This window comes from Phocoena phocoena, chromosome X (genome assembly GCF_963924675.1).
Source record: "Phocoena phocoena chromosome X, mPhoPho1.1, whole genome shotgun sequence".
Lineage (NCBI taxonomy): Eukaryota > Metazoa > Chordata > Mammalia > Artiodactyla > Phocoenidae > Phocoena > Phocoena phocoena.
The window spans coordinates 31,826,389-31,844,813 of NC_089240.1; the positions used below are offsets into that span (position 1 = coordinate 31,826,389).

Genomic DNA, 18,425 nt, shown 5'->3' on the forward strand with positions numbered 1-18,425 from the left:
GTGGCCTCTCCCGTTGCGGAGCAACAGGCTCCGGACGCGTAGGCTCAGCGGCCATGGCTCACCGCGCAGCCGCTCCGCGGCATGTGGGATCTTCCCGGACCGGGGCACGAACCCGTGTCCCCTGCATCGGCAGGCAGACTCTCAACCACTGCGCCACCAGGGAAGCCCTTTTATACAATTTTTAAAGATTACTTTAAAGTTCTTTAGGTTATTTTCATTGAAATTTATCATAAAGGTAAGACTGTGCTTTTCTGTGGTTTTTCACTCTAATACCCTGATTATCAAAAGTATTTTTCAGTTAAGATAAACATTTTTTTTCATTTCCAAAATACTGCCTCTTCATCCTATTACACATTTTTCAAAGGTGAGTTTTTGGGATAATTTTGTATTGCTGCCTATATATTTTATGCTGTAGTCACTATAACTGTTCAGAAGACTTTTACTGGCCTCAGACTTGGGAACCAGAGTATCCTGCCACTAGTTCTACCCTTTCCCCAATGAACACATTTCCCATCACTATAGATAGCTCTCTTTGGATCACACCCAGAGGCTGGCCCATATTCTTCATTTCGTGGGAATTAAACTCTGTATTCCATTTTTCAGTTTGTCCTTATGTTGAATAATTTTCCTATATATGTTGACTAACATTGTCCTTAGTGAAGAAATGTGAGATGACAGAATACTGATGAGAAACTTTGAGGTCCTGATATATTTCTCAGTTTTCCTCACATCATACTCACTAACAGTTTTCTACCCTGCCGAGGCTCCCCCTTTTCCCCCTAATAATCTCCTCCCCAGGCACCTTTATTGGTTAGCCTTACTGCTTATTGACAGAACAAGAAAGAATAAACCTTTGTGTTCTTTCAAAGAAGGAAAATAATGTTTTCGGGAATGTGGACTAGCAGATGATCAAAGGGGCTGTCATTATTCTGTGGTAACTGCTGCCAGATTTCAGAATCAAGTGCTTTAGTTCCACATAACACTTTAGATATACTTAGCTCTGTCACTATTTGTGTTTGCAAGCCAGGCCCGGATCATTTTCAGTTGCTATGTGAATGTGTGCCATTAAGTCATAGTAGATCTTCATTTTTTGGAAATGTTAGGAGCTCCCTGTTGACTAACAATGGCAGAGCTGCTTGTTGATCAGTGGTGTTTATATGTCTTTGAGTCTTTGCCTCAGACCAATCCCAATACTTCATTGCTGTGAATAATTCTTCCCCACTACTTCCGCCTTTCTCTAGGAGATAATAAGCACTACATAAACTGAGAGAAAGAATCCTTCCTCCTTCTGCTCCTGACTCTACATTTTGGGTTTAATGCACATTCTGGCTATGTTGATTGTCCCTGCTGTTATTCCTCTCTAATTCTGGATTTTCTCTCAAATCTCTTCCAACAATCAGTACTAATTTATCTTGTTTATCAGTATAATTACATTTTCTGCCTTACTGTGATTTGTTCTAGACAAAGTACTTCCCCAGCCACCTCCCGCTGCCCCTACCTGATCTGCCCGAATTGTTGCTCTTGTGTTATTCCTTGTTCCGAAATCAAGTCCCTCACCCTGGCGTCCACACCCTCCTCTATGTGGCCGTGGCAATCCTTAGTCTTTTCTTCCACAACTGGCCCCTTCTTATCTTATGGGTGATTTGGATTGTACTTTTTCTTTCCCGAATGAACACTATACTTCCTATATCCTTGTCCTAGAGTTCTTTACCTTTCTGATAGAATATACCTTTTTCTCACTTCAAACACCAACTTATTTAAAATCCAAGCATTCTTCAAGGCCATCCCATCTGCTACCTCCTCCTTTGGGCTTTTGCTTGAAAATCTCTTGCCATCTTTTACCTTAGTAGTTTGTCTACTATTACCTTTTACCATATTATATACTTTAAGTCAGGGATGGTATCTTAATCACATTAGTCAGTATTTCTAGTGCACAATATTTTTTCTGACTTCTGACTAGCTTTTATGACATCTTTGAGGCTGTAAGGTCATTGTTATATTTAGAATACATCTAATTTATCTTTTAACGCATAGGTGAAGCTGTTCTGATTCACAGCAATATTTTGTTTGCTCATAGCAACATTTCAGTGTCAATAACATTTTAAGATGTTTTAAGTAATTCAACAATTGATATACTGTGCTTTAGCTCTTTTTATATATTTTATCTGTATTTCCTGTAATTTATAATTCTCTTCTTTGAAACTAGGCTACTGATATCTGTGATCCCAATCCAATCCTGATGCTCATGTTTTGTGTCTGCATGTATGAAAGACTTCCTGCATATCTCCCCAAGAAGGTGGTGGCCTTTCATTGTACTCTTCATGACACTGTGTTGAGAGAGGTAAGGATATCTTTGGGGCCAAAATATACGTGGAGTTAAACATTTAAGTGGGTTTTAGATATTTCTTTCTCAACCCAAAATTAACAAAAGTATCAGTATGATAAACTAAGCCTTAAATGTTTTTCCCTTCTAAACTAAAGGTATAGCAGAGTGAAAGGGTTCCTTAATAGTAATCACTACCTGCAATGAAATGATGCCTCATTCATTTGAGGAATAGGGTGGGGAGATGGAAAATGAAAGTTGAGCACTTTGAAGGGCAAATCATTCAGGAAACTTGAGATCCATTTCATGTACAAGAAGACCGACACAGTAAATAGAAACTTGTGATCGGAGTATGCTTGGCTTTCCTTTAGGGAACTTTACACATCCAGATGGATTTTGTTCAAATGAGGATGTGGAAAGGGAAGTAATTATGAAAGCACTCCTGACCAGGGCCACTGTTAATCCCCACTAAGGGCTTTTATATATGCTGAAGCTGCTAAATGTGTAACAGTGAATTTTTTTAATATGCAGGAAAAATTAAAAATGAAATTTTCAGTCCTGTGACCCTGACAGAACTATATAAATATGTCCATGTTTTGCAAGTGTTTTCTTTGATTGAGAAATATCTTGTCAGGGATCATCAACAGCACTTTGGTTTTCAAACAATCTGTTTCATATGAATACTTGTGAAATATGTTGAGCATACAGTTTTATTTCTTATATTTGTTTAAGACTGTTCCTTCTACTAGTTTTCATAAAATCTTCAACCAGATTTATAGTTCTCTCCTTCTTTCTCAGGAAAGTCTGGGCTGTTAGAATCTTACTATGTACAGAAGTTAATTTACCTCTTTGGTCAGATCATTTTTATTCCTTGTCCTCAGGCTGTTTTATGTATTCCTCCTCATGTTAAGCTGAGGGGGTGGTAATTTGATACTTTTGATGCAAAACACGTCCATATTTGGTCTTCAAAAGATACATCCTGGTGTTTTGTAGATGTAACCTTTTTGAGAAAATAACTGTGCAGGCTCTGTGACTGTATGAGTGATGGTTAATAAGGATTCAGTTAAAAGTCAGGAAAAACTCAGGTCCTTGTCTCAAAGTGTAAAGTGCTCAATTTAGGGAAAGGAAAGCCACTCCTCCTGATTTTCTGTTAGCAAACATTGAGATATGATCCCTTTTTAAAAATTTTATTTCTTTCCCTTTTTTTGTTGGAAAAAGAGATACAAAACTCTTCAGAGAACTTTTTCAACAGTATTTTGTACGGTAATTCACTACGTGCAATGATAATTAAGGGCCTTGGGTACTAACTGGCCTAGAGCTGTAATTACAATGAAGAGGACTTTTGACTTCAGAATCAAATTTCTGAAGAGTTAGAAATGCTTTGCTTAAGCCTGCAGAAGATAGGAGAGGTCTGAATTAGATTTAAGCAGTGATTTATTTCACTTAAGTATTATTACTAGTTTTCTAATTCTGTATACGTTTGAATTTCTTTATGCCGTTTGATTATTATTTTGAAAAAGTTAATAACACAAGCTAATTTTTAAACATAAATTTTAATTTTGATGTTAAAAATCAGATTAAAGCATATTAAAATAGAAACATGATTTCTTTCCACATTTTTTACTGAGAATAATGTTCACACTTTAAGATTATAGATGTGATTCTACATAGAGCTTTTATTTTTCACAAATATAATAAACATCTTTTGAAGGAAACAATAAAAATTAAATAGAAATGCAAAATAAAATATCAATTACAACATAGTTTGATTTTAAATTTCATTCAAGAAAATCACTGATTTGGAAATTGCTGAGAATCTATGGCATAGTTTGCCCATATGCATCAACACCGTAAATGGCAGTACCTAAGTAGTAGAATGTCATTCTTAACAACCCTTTCAACCTTCCAGTATAAAGAAAAATCTCAAGAAACGGCTACTATAATTGAAAAAGTATTTTTGTAGCTATGTGTCACAAATAGAATACTGGGACCATTAAACAGTAAAATGATCAGTGAAAAAATGTAGAGTGCAGTGATTTTCTGAGATACTTTTAAAAGCAATAGAACTATCTTTTTTTTTTTTTTACTTTTTGAAACAAAATTTACACAGGAGCACAATAGTTAAAGAATGGCTGTCATTGCAAAAGGAGAATTGAGGTTCCAAAGCTTGCTTTCTTTCCTTGAACAGCTTTCCCTTCTCCCCATCTACCACTCACATGACCCCTACATGAAATCCTGGAGTTGGGTGGAATAATCTGACCACAGATGGGCCCTATGCCTTTGCATCATTTATTTATTTATTTATTTTTATATAAATTTATTTGTGTGTGTGTGTGTGTGTGTGTGTGTGTGTGTGTGTGTGTGTGACATAATGAGAATGAGTAGCTTTCTTCAGATCTCAGGACTGGTTATGGAAGTTCTAAGACTATAAACCAGTAACAGTTCATAGTACATCTACTATTATTTTCAACATTTCCTTCCAGAAAATGGAAATTAGCTCTCTGTGACTTAAAATCACTAGATCTGTTAATTAATACTTTAAATGCACACATACGTACATTAAAAATAAGACACTAGAGGAGTCTTGCCTCGATTGTTACTGAGATCTGTAAACAGGTAAACAACATGAGAGCCCCAAATTTGAGGGTAAACAAAGGGTAGAAACTCTTCGGCAACAACTTACTTGTCTTGGTGGTTACCAAAGTTCTTATTGAAATATAAAAGTAGTTAATTTATCTTTCAACAGATGTCTACCATATTCTATCTATGACTATAGTTCCTGGACTGCCTAAGTGCTGTCACCTTTTCCTTACTCTAATTTGGCCAACCATTCACTTCCCTCAGGTCTTCTCTGTCCTCTGGGTCAGTACTTTCCATGATAACTCTGTGTCGTTCTAATGTGTATTTTTTTAATCCCCATTATATTCTGCATAAACACTTATATACTCACATTTTTCATGAAATGCTCTCTAAAAATGAAGTAACTCATTCTCAAATATTCTCTATATCTTGGCATCAGGAAGGAAGGGACAGCCAACCCTTAGCTCTACTACCACTTCTAGATGAGGCCACCATCGTTTTCAGCCTGGACCTCTGATACTAAACCTACACTCCTTATAATGCTTTCTACACTGAGCAGCCAGAGTAACCTTTTTGTAAATTGGATTATGTAAGTTCTCTGTTTCAAATTCTTTAAAGATTTCCCTTTGCAGTACAGTTAAAATCCAAGTTGCTAACTTTGGATTTCATATCTTCAAAGATCAGGTGTTCTTACATCTGTAATTTCCTTGACTGGTAGCTCTTTCTCCCTGCCCACTTCTGGAAAAAAAACAATAATACACACACACACTATCTTTGAACACAAATTCTGCTTCCTTCCAGTTACTACACTAGGAGTAAGTATTTTCATGATTAAAATATATAACTCTTCGATAAAAATAAGAAATGTTAAGTTATATATTTTTAAAATTCATGATCTCATTTATACTCTTCTTCAACATAGATTCTACTGAAAAATTCAAGCTTGAAAAACTTAGTGTATAATGCTACAATTATCGGAAGAGATGCCACTGACTTCTCCCTCTCCCAAGGGAAGGTTGTGACAGTTTCTCCAAAGTAAGTGTTTTTTTTCTTTTAATTTTGCTTCACTGAACATATCAACCCTAGAGATTTAATGTGTGTTATAATTACAAAAGAGCAAGCTGGATTTGTTTTTTTTAAAAATAAATTTATTTATTTTTTTAATTTATTTTTGGCTGAGTTGGGTCTTCATTGCTGCTCGAGAGCTTTCTCTAGTTGCGGAGAGCAGTGGCTACTCTTTTCGTTGTGGTGCACAGGCTTCTTATTGCGGTGGCTTCTCTTGTTGTGGATCATGGGCTCTAGGCACATGGGCTTCAGTAGTTGTGGTTCCCAGGCTCAGTAGTTGTGGCTCGCAGGCTCTAGAGTGCAGGCTCAGTAGTTGTGGTGCACGGGCTTAGTTGTTGTGCGGCATGTGGAGTCTTCCCAGACCAGGGCTCAAACTGGTGTCCCCTGCATTGGCAGGTGGATTCTTAACCACTGTACCACCAGGGAAGTCCCTGGATTTGTTTTTAACAGATATATATGTGTAATGAAAAGATTGCCACTGCTGATATAGATAAGTTACTCATATGTTACTGAGATTTCTCACCAATTTTGTTAAAACAGTTCTAACAATATAAAGCATTTACTTTTTATGTATGCATTTAATTTTAGTTTATTTTGCATGCATATGGTCCGTAGAGAATAGCCTCTAAGTTCTTTATGTACTACAGTCCCAGTCCAGGAAACTGGAACCAGTGTGTGCTAAATATATATATATATATATATATATATATATATATAATATTTAGTTGTTTCTGATTATAAATGCACTTCGTGCTCATTGTAAAAATTTAGAAACTATGAAAGAATGAAGAAAAATAAAAGTAAAGACTAAAAATCTTACCTCAAAGATACCCCCAATGTTTCCATTTTTCTCTGTCACTTCATAATCATTGTATATTTATGTATGGATGTATACATACATGTACACTCCCAAATTGTGATGATATTCTGTATAGTCTCATTTTTATTTGATTCTGTTCACACGATACTTGTTTAATGTTTCAATTACTAGCCCATTCTAAAAAATAAGGAACAAATGAAAGCCTCAGGGAATAGTCTTGAGAAATTAAATACGAGCATAATACATAATTCTTCCTAGATCAACAAATCCTACTTCATATATTAATGTGTTAATGATGGCAAATACTCTTATTACATATTACAATGATGATATGAGAATAGCTGTGTCAGTACCACAGAATAGCTGTGTCAGTACCACAGATTTGATAACCAGTAATGGTCTTTAACCAGTCTTAAATTTTAGTCATTGTCTTCAATTACTTTTTCCTTGTACAAAGCAACAGACTATAACTGCCAATTATCTTTTTGGTTTTTGAACTATACCTTAAACTGAATTACTTTTCACATGTAGTCTTTATTACTTCTAATATATCAAACACAGAAATAATTGGAAATGGGAGACAACTTTAATTGTATTTAAAATACAAAGAAACCCAGTTACAGTAGTACATTTGACTTGTGTCATTAGCCTCTGTTCAGTTTCTTCACTTGCTGCTCCATGCTAAAGGAGTATATAATTTATAAAATCTGAATATTCATGGTTGAGACTATATCCAGATTGAATTAAATGAGAAAAACAATTCTCCACTCACCTCTATCTATATTATAAATCAAATCCCAGAATAAAACTCTTTGTAAAAACAGCCCATTTGTTTTCCAAGTTATATTTCTTATACGTCTGTTATAAAACACAACTTTGGTAATACAAATTCATTTGGACATTGTCACAGTACCATTTGTCTTCCCTCAGGACTTTGATAAATGATCTCTGCCCTTCAAATAGGATGATACAAGTGAAAAGAATTAAGTCCCCCCCGACCCTTTGTTCACTCATAAACCTGATAGCCTCTTCCAGTATTTCAAAGTTCTCATGATGTGGAAATTCTTCCTAACAACCACACTAAACCTCTGATGTCGTAGCTTAAGACCATTTTTCTTGTTAGTTAAATTAACAATTAAATTTATAGTTTCTATTATAAATGTAAAACCTGTATACCTGCATTGTTGAAAATTTGCACTTAACAGAAAAATGTAAAGAGGAGAACAAAAATTGTCTAGAATTCCATCAGATAAACACATTTAATTTATTCATTTCTTTCCAGTCTTTTTATATGAACAAGTATGTGTTTATTATAGCATATGTATAATTAGATGTTTACAAAGTAAATGTATTATATATATAAATATTAAAACAATATATGTTAAACATTTGTTATGTATGAAATCTATATAGCATACACTTTTTTGTACCTTTTCATATTTAATCATTCTTGCAACCATACTAGTGTCCTCGTTTTACAAAACAAGACATTGGGCACAGAGACATCAAATCATTTGCCCAATTTTTCCTGCTATTAAATGGTGAAATAAAGATTCAAAACCAGCCAATGTAAATCCAGAGTTAGTACTCTTATTAAACTAACACCTGCCATACTGTGTGTCTGTGTTTGTGTATATCATATTCATACAGAGCCCTTGGCATTCAGCGAAATGTGATTTTGACTATTTGTAAGAAATCCTGAAGATCCATGACATATAATTATATCATTTTTGCTTCTCCAGGAGCTGGTTTGTGAGAACATTTCACTTGGGTGAACGTAATTCCCATTAATTTCTCAGCAGTGCTTTTTTCTTTTTATTCACCATTGTACCTTTAATGGTCTGCATCAGTATAGACATATTTATGAATATTAGCTTCTTGAGGCTTTTAACACATGCCAAGTGAACGTTAACTGACCATATATCCATGTACACATATACATGTAATCATGAATATATGTATTCATATTTTGACCATATTGTACATGTACATATATTCTTGTTTTCAAATTCTTTATCTTTTTTAATCAAAATTTAATTTGAATCTGCTTTAACAACTCAGATACAGAAGAGTTTAACATGCAAAGGAAATCCTTCTCCCCTCATATTCCCATCTCCTGAGATCCAATTCTTTTTTTTTTTTTTTTGCGGTATGCGGGCCTCTCACTGTTGTGGCCTCTCCCATTGCAGAGCACAGGCCCCGGACGCGCAAGCTCAGCGGCCATGGCTCACGGGACCAGCCACTCTGTGGCATGTGAGATCTTCCCGGACCGGGGCACGAACCCGTGTCCCCTGCATCGGCAGGCGGACTCTCAACCACTGTGCCACCAGGGAAGCCCAAAGATCCACTTCTTGAGTGCCTACTTTTAACTCTTTCAACTATGTCTAATTTTAGTTCTTCCAATGGTTACCTCCATAAATATAAATAATCTATATATCTTTGCCAGTATTTTTATTATGTCAACTTCAGAAATAATGTCTTGACATATAGCTATAATATTTGATGATCTTGCTTACTTATTCCTCTAGATGGATCACCCTCCCACCAAACATCACTAGTTTTATCCTCTGTTCATTACTGTTCCAAGAGTAAAAATGTGTTTTGTAAATATTTCTTATGCAATCAGTGTACAAAGCATCTTTTGATGCTTTTTTTAAGCTGAGAAAATAAATTCTAAAGAAGTGAGTAAATTTAATCCTTCCTTCAAGTATACCACATTCTAGAGCACTTTACCTTTCATTCTTATTTGGACTGAGTGCTTTCCAGACCTACTGAAGAGCTTAGTATTGGGCACTCTATATTTCTCTTTGGATAGAAACTAATATCCTTCTCTTTCTTAGTGTACTCACTTATTTACTAAAAACTTCCTTTATGAAACCTTCTAATAAAAAGTATGGGAGAGGTAAATTGCCTAAAATTTTTATTTTTAGGCATGTCTTTTGACTACATTTACACTTGATTTATTTTTTGCTTCCTATATTTTTCCAAGATGAAAAGGTTTTTCCTCATAACACTTGAGATAATTGTTCCACTTGCCTCATGGTATTCAGTATTGGTGATGAGAAAGTCTACTATAATTCTGTTTTCCCACACCTCTGGACATTTTTAGGATCTTCCATTGTGTTGTGATATTGTTCCAGAATGCATCAAGGAGGGACTTTTTTTTTTTTTTTTTTGTGGTACGCGGGCCTCTCGCTGCTGTGGTCTCTCCCGTTGCGGAGCACAGGCTCCGGACACGCAGACTCAGTGGCCATGGCCCACGGGCCCAGCTGCTCTGCGGCATGTAGCATCTTCCCAGACCGGGGCACGAACCCGCGTCCCCTGCATCAGCAGGCGGACTCTCAACCACTGCGCCACCAGGGAAGCCCAAGGAGGGACTTTTTAAATTCACTATCTGGGTGCACAGTGAGTCCTTTAATTATGATCTTGTTTTTCATAAGCTCTGAAAAGTTCTCTTAAATAATTTCTTTCATCATTCTCTCCCCTCCATTTTCATTGTTCTCATTTTCCAACCTTTAGTTGTTAGATACTACCTGTTAATTGGATTCTCTGTATATCTTACCTTATCACTCATATTTTTCAGCTCATTGCTTTTTTCTCTCTTTATCAACAAGCCTTCTTTTCCAACTGTTTCCTTTAGGAGATAGATAGATAGATAGATAGATAAATAGATAGGTGATCTCCTATATATATTTGTAAGAATACTTTCTTTTGCATTGAATATCTCTATTTTATAGCATCCTGTTCTTTAACTGGAGTTATAATATCTTAATAAGCATCTCTGATTTTTGTATTCTGACTTTTACATTCTCATCTATGACCTGTATTATTTTTATTTTCTTTGAGATCAGTCAGTATGTTTGTTTATCTTGGTCTCAGTGATATAAAAATATCTTTTTAGACTAAATAATTTAGAAGACTTTGGTTTTTACACATAGGGTTCAGAAAATATTTTATTTTCTTTAAAAAATCTATAGGTTTATCATTATCAGATATTATATAATTATCTATGTGCACCATATCCTGTCTTAGATTCTGTCTGAATCATGATTAATAATGGCTCTTTCTGCCAGTTGTGGATTTAAATTCCCTGAGATATCATTTATATAGAAAAGATTAAACAGCTATACCAGCATATAAAAAAATATTTCTGCATCTAACTTGATGACTAAATTTAGCTCTAATCATAGAGTGACTGTCATAGAAGTGAAAGTATACTTTTAGAAAACCATTCTGTTTCTTTTTTTCTCATTATTCTCATTGAGCCCTCTGGGCACTGACATTGATGTGTCATATATTTATTTTCCATCCCATCCAAAAGCCATGTTGAAGTAGTCTATGAGGTACATATAATATAAAGGAGACTTTTTTGAATGAGGGGGAGGCAATTGGAACAAAAAGAAAATAAAAGATAAGAAAATTAAGATAAAGTCCATAATTATGATATGCATCTGGATACATAAGATACTTACCTGAAAAGGACAACCCACTTGATTCTGAAATTTCTAACACTCTCAGGAAGGAATACTGGTCATTTCCATGCTTCAATGTGACTACACAATTTATAAAAGGAATATCTATACTCAGGAGAAGCTCAAATCTTGATGGTCCTAAAACCAGCTGTTGGCTTCATAAAAAGGATACTCTATTTTAAAATGTTTCATAAAACTTAAGTATAGTTCCATAAATTTATTTACTAAGTGCATGTTATTTAGCTTATGGTCATTCTTTTTTTTTTTTTTTTTTTTTTTTTTTTTGCGGTACACGGGCCTCTCACTGTTGTGGCCTCTCCCGTTGCGGAGCACAGGCTCCAGACGTGCAGGCTCAGTGGCCATGGGTCACGGGCCCAGCCGCTCCGCGGCATGTGGGATCTTCCCGGACCGGGGCATGAACCTGTGTCCCCTGCATCGGCAGGCGGACTCTCAACCACTGCGCCACCAGGGAAGCCCGCTTATGGTCATTCTTGAACTCCATTTTTCATCACCTTCCATGGAGAGCCCATCCATTACCTCATCCTATTGATTTTACCCAATGTATCTTAAATTTGACATCTTTCCCCTTATCTATCTCCTCTATGCTAATTTAATGTACTATCATCTTTAAACTGGGCTGCTACAATAGATTCTTAAAAGGTTTCTCTGCAATCCATTCTTTATATTAGAATGGCAATAATTTTTTTGATGTAAATTTGGTCATGTTACTCTTCTGCTTAAAATATTCCAATAGCTTTTCATCACCATTAGGATATAGACTGAATATCTCAACATGGCCCATGTGGCCTTTCATGGCTGGCTCTTAGCTACATCTTGCATCACTAACACCCTTGCTCTCTAAGCTTCAGCACCACTGGCCTTTGGTAATTTCTTCAAACACATCATAATTTCTCATTTTAGAGGCCTTGGCTTGGATGCCTTCTTTCATCCCCTACAAATTCTACCTAACTCATTCTCGTCCTCCATATCCTACCTAACATATCACTTCCTCTGATATTTCAGACTACATCACACTCTCCATTATGCGCCCTTCTATCACTTCATAGCACATACATAATTTGTAATTTTCACATTTATTTTATGATGACATAATTAACGTCTGCCATATCCTATAAAATGAAAGATCCAGGAGATCAGGAATAGTGTATTTTTTTCCCAATTACTGTATCTCCCAAACCTAAAACAATGTCTGGAACATTATAAATTATAAATATTAATTGAGTGAATGGCTTTATCTAGTAATGAATTTTAGAATAGCTAGAAAAATCCTAAGTCACTCACAGGTATCCTAACACATAGTTTGAGCCTATACACCCAAAAAAAGATCTCAAGGTCAAATATTCTTTGTTTTCAATTAAATTTAAGCCCATGAGCTTTTCATAATAGCCAAGAAAGTATCCTTTAGCAGAGGTTGAGGAGATTAGTGATATTATATCTGAATAAAATCCTCCCCATTCCTGCTGGTTGTGAGTTGTAATTTTCCCTAAGAAACAATTTTGAGAATATTTCAATTGGTTTTGAAAGTCCTCCGTTCATTTTAGTCTATGCTGCTCCCTAAACTCACCCATTTAACAGAGATTCCTCAAAGGTTCTGGGGAAGTTAAGCCAAAGTATAATGCCGAGAGAATCTATTCCCATCTCCATTCCCAACTGTGTCTATCCTAAGGGAAGGTGACAGGTGATAGTTTGTACAAAGAATAACTGTGATATGATGTATAATGCTAACTGTGCTAAAAGCCAGTGAAAAAGCAATGGTAAAAGGTCCCCACGGTTTACCACCCACAGCTGTGGCAGCAAGGCAAGGCAGAAAGACTCAGCCATTAAAGAAACATTGAGCCCATTTTTTATTCAGAGACCTCATTACTTCTATAAACAGTGAAAGCAAGAGTTAACAAAGGGGCCAGATCTCCATGTCCCTTATGCAGAGTGACACCAAAACAACAGGGACCAGATGACTGCATCATGCATGGTAGGACACCTGTTGCTGACAGTCAGTTTCATGCTGCAACTAAGCAGTTTCTAGCCTATAACTCTACCCTGTAGGAGGATAGGCAGCCAGCCTCAGACCTCATCAGAATGTAGGAGGCAGTAAGAAACTGTCTGGTGACAGCCTCTCAGGGAAGATAGGGAGGCAAGTGAAAAATGTTCTTGTAGCAGTGCTTCCTGAAGTTCCATGCTCTTATGTTATGGGAGGATCACAGAGCTTTCTGCCAAGACTTATATCCACTGCAGTTAAGCCTTGCATGTGTGTGGCCTGTGTTGTTATGCAGGGCTGCCAGGGTGCCATGGTTGACTCACTCCCCTAGAAACTGGGAAGTAAAATTTCCGAATCCATCGATTCTTTAACCATTTTACTATGGTTTAGACTAGAAAGTTGAAGATTAAATGAGATGGACATGTTTTCCTTATTCTTTCTTTTAATTAAGTCTATCTTTCAAATAAAAGTCATGCTACTTATATACCATTATTTTGATTTGAGGTTCGAATTTTATTTTCAACCACAGTTTTAAGTATTTTTTGAATTCTTTGTCTTTCTCATTTTTTCCTCCCTGCAATCAAAAGTCATTGATAGGGCTTCCCTGGTGGCGCAGTGGTTGAGAGTCCGCCTGCCGATGCAGGGGACACAGGTTCGTGCCCCGGTCCGGGAGGATCCCACATGCTGCGGAGCGGCTGGGCCCGTGAGCCATGGCCGCTGAGCCTGCGCGTCCCGAGCCTGTGCTCCGCAACGGGAGAGGCCACAACAGTGAGAGGCCTGCATACCAAAAAAAAAAAAAAAAAGAGTCATTGATATAACTAAGAATGTGCCTAAACAGTAGCACAGAATGTCCTATGAAATTCACGACAAAAATACATATATGATTTCCTGTGGCTAGCTCTTAGAAAATCCAGTATTCAGTAGATTATACATACATTTGGAAGTTAACTTTAGGTTTTACATACTGGATCAAGATGTTTTGACTGACAGCAATAACTAGATTGTAGGCTTTCTAAGATCTGCAACAATCTTTAACTTTATTGTAGAAGTGAGTATTTTGCAGGGTGTGGTTACTAGGCACATACACTGAATAGATGCTTGTTGTCTTTTTTCACTACAATATTTTCGTTTTTATCTTTTGTTAAATAGAAACCAAATTACTGTTTGGTTTGAACTCTGAAATTTACCAGTCGCTTCCTCCATCCTGCTGAAGCTTCACTGCTATTAATTTCAAAATCTAAGAGTGGAACAGGAGGTACTATGCTGACTTTTGCTCTCAAGGGTGAAGTCCTCAATTTTAAAGCCATCGTAAGTAAATGTTACCTATTTTATATGTTTCTGCTTTTCTCAGGCCATGGAGTGTCCCAAGCACAGCTGTTCTTCTAAGTTTCATCTCCTGGCAGCTCTTGTTCTTTGAGATCATGTGTGTATACAGACATAGATGTGTACTTACTTACATTTGCACAGTTTTTGGCTTCTGTGTCTCTGATATTTTTACTTTGATACTCTTTCTTTGGAAATAAGTCTCAATTTTATAATAGAAGTTAAAGGGACTTGTGTTTTTATAAATGTTTTATACAATTTTAAAGGTTACTTTCCATTTATAGTTATTATAAAATATTGGCTATATTTGCTGTGTTGCACAATACATCCTTGAGCCTATCTTACACCCAGTAGTTTGTACCTTCCACTCCCCCCCACCTCTAGTAACCATTAGTTTGTTCTCTGTAACTGTGAGTCTGTTTCTTTTTGTGTTATCTTCACTAGTTTGTTATATTTTTTAGATTCCACCTATAAGTCATATCATACAGTATTTGTCTTTCTCTGTCTGACTTATTTCTCTAAACATAATGCCCTCCAAGTCCATCTACATGGCTTCAGATGGCAAAATTTCATTCTTTTTTATGGCTGAGTAGTATTCCACTGTGCGCGTGTGCACGCGCGCGTGTGTGTGTGTGTATATATATATATGCTGGACACTTAGGTTGCTTCCATATCTTGGCAATTGTAAATAATGCTGCTATGAACATTGGTGTGCATGTATCTTTTCAAATTAGTGTCTTCATTTTCTTCATATATGTACCCAGGACTGGAACTGCTGCATCACATGGTAGTTCTATTTTTAGTTTTTTGAGAAACTTCCATACTGTTTTCCACAGTGGCTGCACCAACTTACATTCCCACCAACAGTGTACAAGGTTCCCCCTTTTTTACATCCTCACCAACATTTGTTATTTGTGTTCTTTTTGATGGTGGCCATTCTGACAGGTGTGAGGTGGTATCTCATTATGGTTTTGATTTGCATTTTCCCTGATGATTAGCAAGGTGGAGCTTGTTTTCATGTGTCTATTGACCATCTGCATTTTGAAAGCACTTGTATTGAGTGCTATTTTAAGTTCAGCTTTTTAGGATTGTATCTGTGCTTTTTATCAAGGAGCCATTCACCATACACATAGCAATTTACATGCCCTTCTGCCATGGAGACTTGTGATTTAAGTTAAAGCAGTCCCCGGGCCTATGTCTGTTTTTGTTTGAATTAAGGTTCGGTGGTTTACACAGCATAGAAAATGTTTCTCTTATAGGTACATTCATCAATTTATCTTGAGTGTCCTATGGAGCAAATTCATTAGAAAGATTACTAAGACTGGCATTTAGTGAGATTTGATGATGTTCCAGGCAGAGTTCTAAGTGTTAATATCTCAAAGAATGGGGCAGAAGGATTTTTAAACCTCTGTAAAATGGTTGTGATATTGCTTTGATTGACTTTGTGTAGCCATTAGTTTGTCTAAATATTATTTTCTACCACGGATGTGTGGTAAAGAAGTAAATTTATGTTGCCCGATTTCCATATGGATTACAAAGAATCGTAGGTATGCAGTGGCTTGAGTGGGAAGAAAAGAGAATGACTCTAGTAAAGGCCACTTGTGTGAGGAGAGCATTAAGATGCTCACCTGGACAGAATGGCTTATTCGATAAGGGCACCCAGGAGAGGGAGCAGGCATTTGATTGTCACTGAGATGTGTATTGTGATCTTCTGATTTCCTCCTGAATACTGAACTCTTACACTTCCCAAGCCTCTCACACAAATTTTCTGAAACAAAACATCTCTTTGCCACATGTGTCTAAGAGACCCATGGATGGTGTTAGCGTGTCATTATCATGGCTCTGGGGCAGAAAAGCTGACACTTGGAGCTTGTTTGATCTCTGTTTACTTCTCCATCTGGCTACTCATGGTCTTACACACCAGGAACTAGTTTGGAAAACAATGGAGAAATAAGGTAAGAATATGATTAGTCTAAAAATTTGGAATTCCTAGAATCTTTTCTTTCATGGAAGTCTTTTGGGTAATTTGAGTTTCAGTTTTATATATTTGTACTTTTATTATAGTTAAAATATGTCAGTGCAGCCACCACGTTATAAACCCAGGCATGCCACAGTCACACAATTCCAACACAGATATTCTTGCACTCACACATCAGTGTGCACATGCACACACACACATACACACCTGCCCCTTCCTTATGTCATATGTATTAGGTATATATAAGATTGATTAATTTTCAAACGGAAAATCATACTCAGTCATTAACAAAATGAATTTTAAGGAAATCAATTTGGGAGACACTATTGTGAAAGATCATTCATTGGTTAGCATAGTACTATGGATCAGTGATGAGGAATAATCTATTTTTATTCTTTCCCACCCAGATTTTAACAGTATAATGTTTAAATAAATTAATATCGGATCACCGGGGAAGATGACGGAAGAGTAAGATGCGGAGATCACCTTCCTCCCCACAGATACACCAGAAATACATCTACACGTGGAACAACTCCTACAGAACACCTACTGAACGCTGGCAGAAGACCTCAGACCTCTCAAAAGGCAAGGAACTCCCCACGTACCTGGGTAGGGCAAAAGAAAAAAGAATAAACAGAGACAAAAGAATAGGGACGGGACCTTCACCAGTAGGAGGGAGCCTTGAAGGAGGAAAGGTTTCTACACACTAGGAAGCCCCTTCGCGGGCGGAGAGTGCGGCTTGCGGAGGGGGAATCTTCAGAGCTGTGGAGGAGAGCACAGCAACAGGGGTGCGGAGGGCAAAGCGGGGAGATTCCTGCACAGAGGATCGGTGCCGACCAGCACTCACCAGCCTGAGAGGCTTGTCTCCACACCTGCCGGGGCGGGCGGGACTGGGAGGTGAGGCTCGGGCTTCAGTCAGACAGGGAGAGGACTGGGGTTGGTGTGAACACAGCCTGAAGGGGTTAGTGCACCACGGCTAGCCAGGAGGGAGTCCGGGGAAAAGTCTGGACCTGCCAAAGAGGCAAGAGACTTTTTCTTCCCTCTTTGTTTCCTGATGCACGAGGAGATGGGATTAAGGGCGCTGCTTAAAGGAGCTCCAGAGATGGGCGTGAGCCATTGCTAAAAGCGTGGACCCCAGAGACAGGCATGAGACACTAAGACTGCTGCTACAGCCACCAAGAACCCTGTGTGCAAGCACAGGTTACTCGCCACACCTTGCCTCCCGGGAGCCTGTGCAGCCCGCCACTGCCCACATCCTGGGATCCAGGGACAACTTCCCCGGGAGAACGCACGGCGCGCCTCAGGCTGGTGCAACGTCCCGCTAGCCTCTGCCGCCGCAGGCTCGCCCCGCACTCCGTACCCCTCCCTCCCCCCGGCCTGAGTGAACCACAGCCCTGTAAGCAGCTGCTCCTTTAACCCCGTCCTGTCTGAGCGAAGAACAGACACCATCCGGCCACCCACACGCGGAGGCGGGGCCAAATCCAAAGCTGAGCCCCGGGAGCTGTGAGAACAAAGAAGAGAAAGGGAAGTCTCTCCCAGCAGCCTCAGAAACAGCGGATTAAATCTCCACAATCAACTTGATGTACCCTGCATCTGTGAAATACATGAATAGACAACGAATCAGCCCAAATTGAGGAGGTGGACTTTGACAGCAAGATTTATGATTTTTTTTCCCCTTTTCCTTTTTGTGAGTGTGTATGTGTATGCTTCTGTGTGAAATTTTGTCTGTATAGCTTTGCTTTCACTATTTGATCTAGGGTTCTATCTGTCTTTTTTTTTATAAAAATTTTTTTTCTTAATAATAATTTTATTTTAGCTTATTTTATTTTACTTTATCTTTCTTTCTTTCTTTCCTTCCTTCCCTACTT

General features: G+C 37.6%; 1 protein-coding gene across 1 annotated transcript in view; it reads left to right on the forward strand.

Annotated features, from left to right (window-relative positions):
• CFAP47 (cilia and flagella associated protein 47) overlaps positions 1–18,425 on the forward strand; it is a 503,782-nt gene that overhangs the window by 247,410 nt on the left and 237,947 nt on the right. Inside the window, 4 exon segments of the mRNA XM_065900147.1 lie at positions 1,550–1,638; positions 2,207–2,341; positions 5,826–5,942; positions 14,406–14,564. Of these exon segments, the coding sequence (XP_065756219.1) occupies positions 1,550–1,638; positions 2,207–2,341; positions 5,826–5,942; positions 14,406–14,564 (500 nt within the window).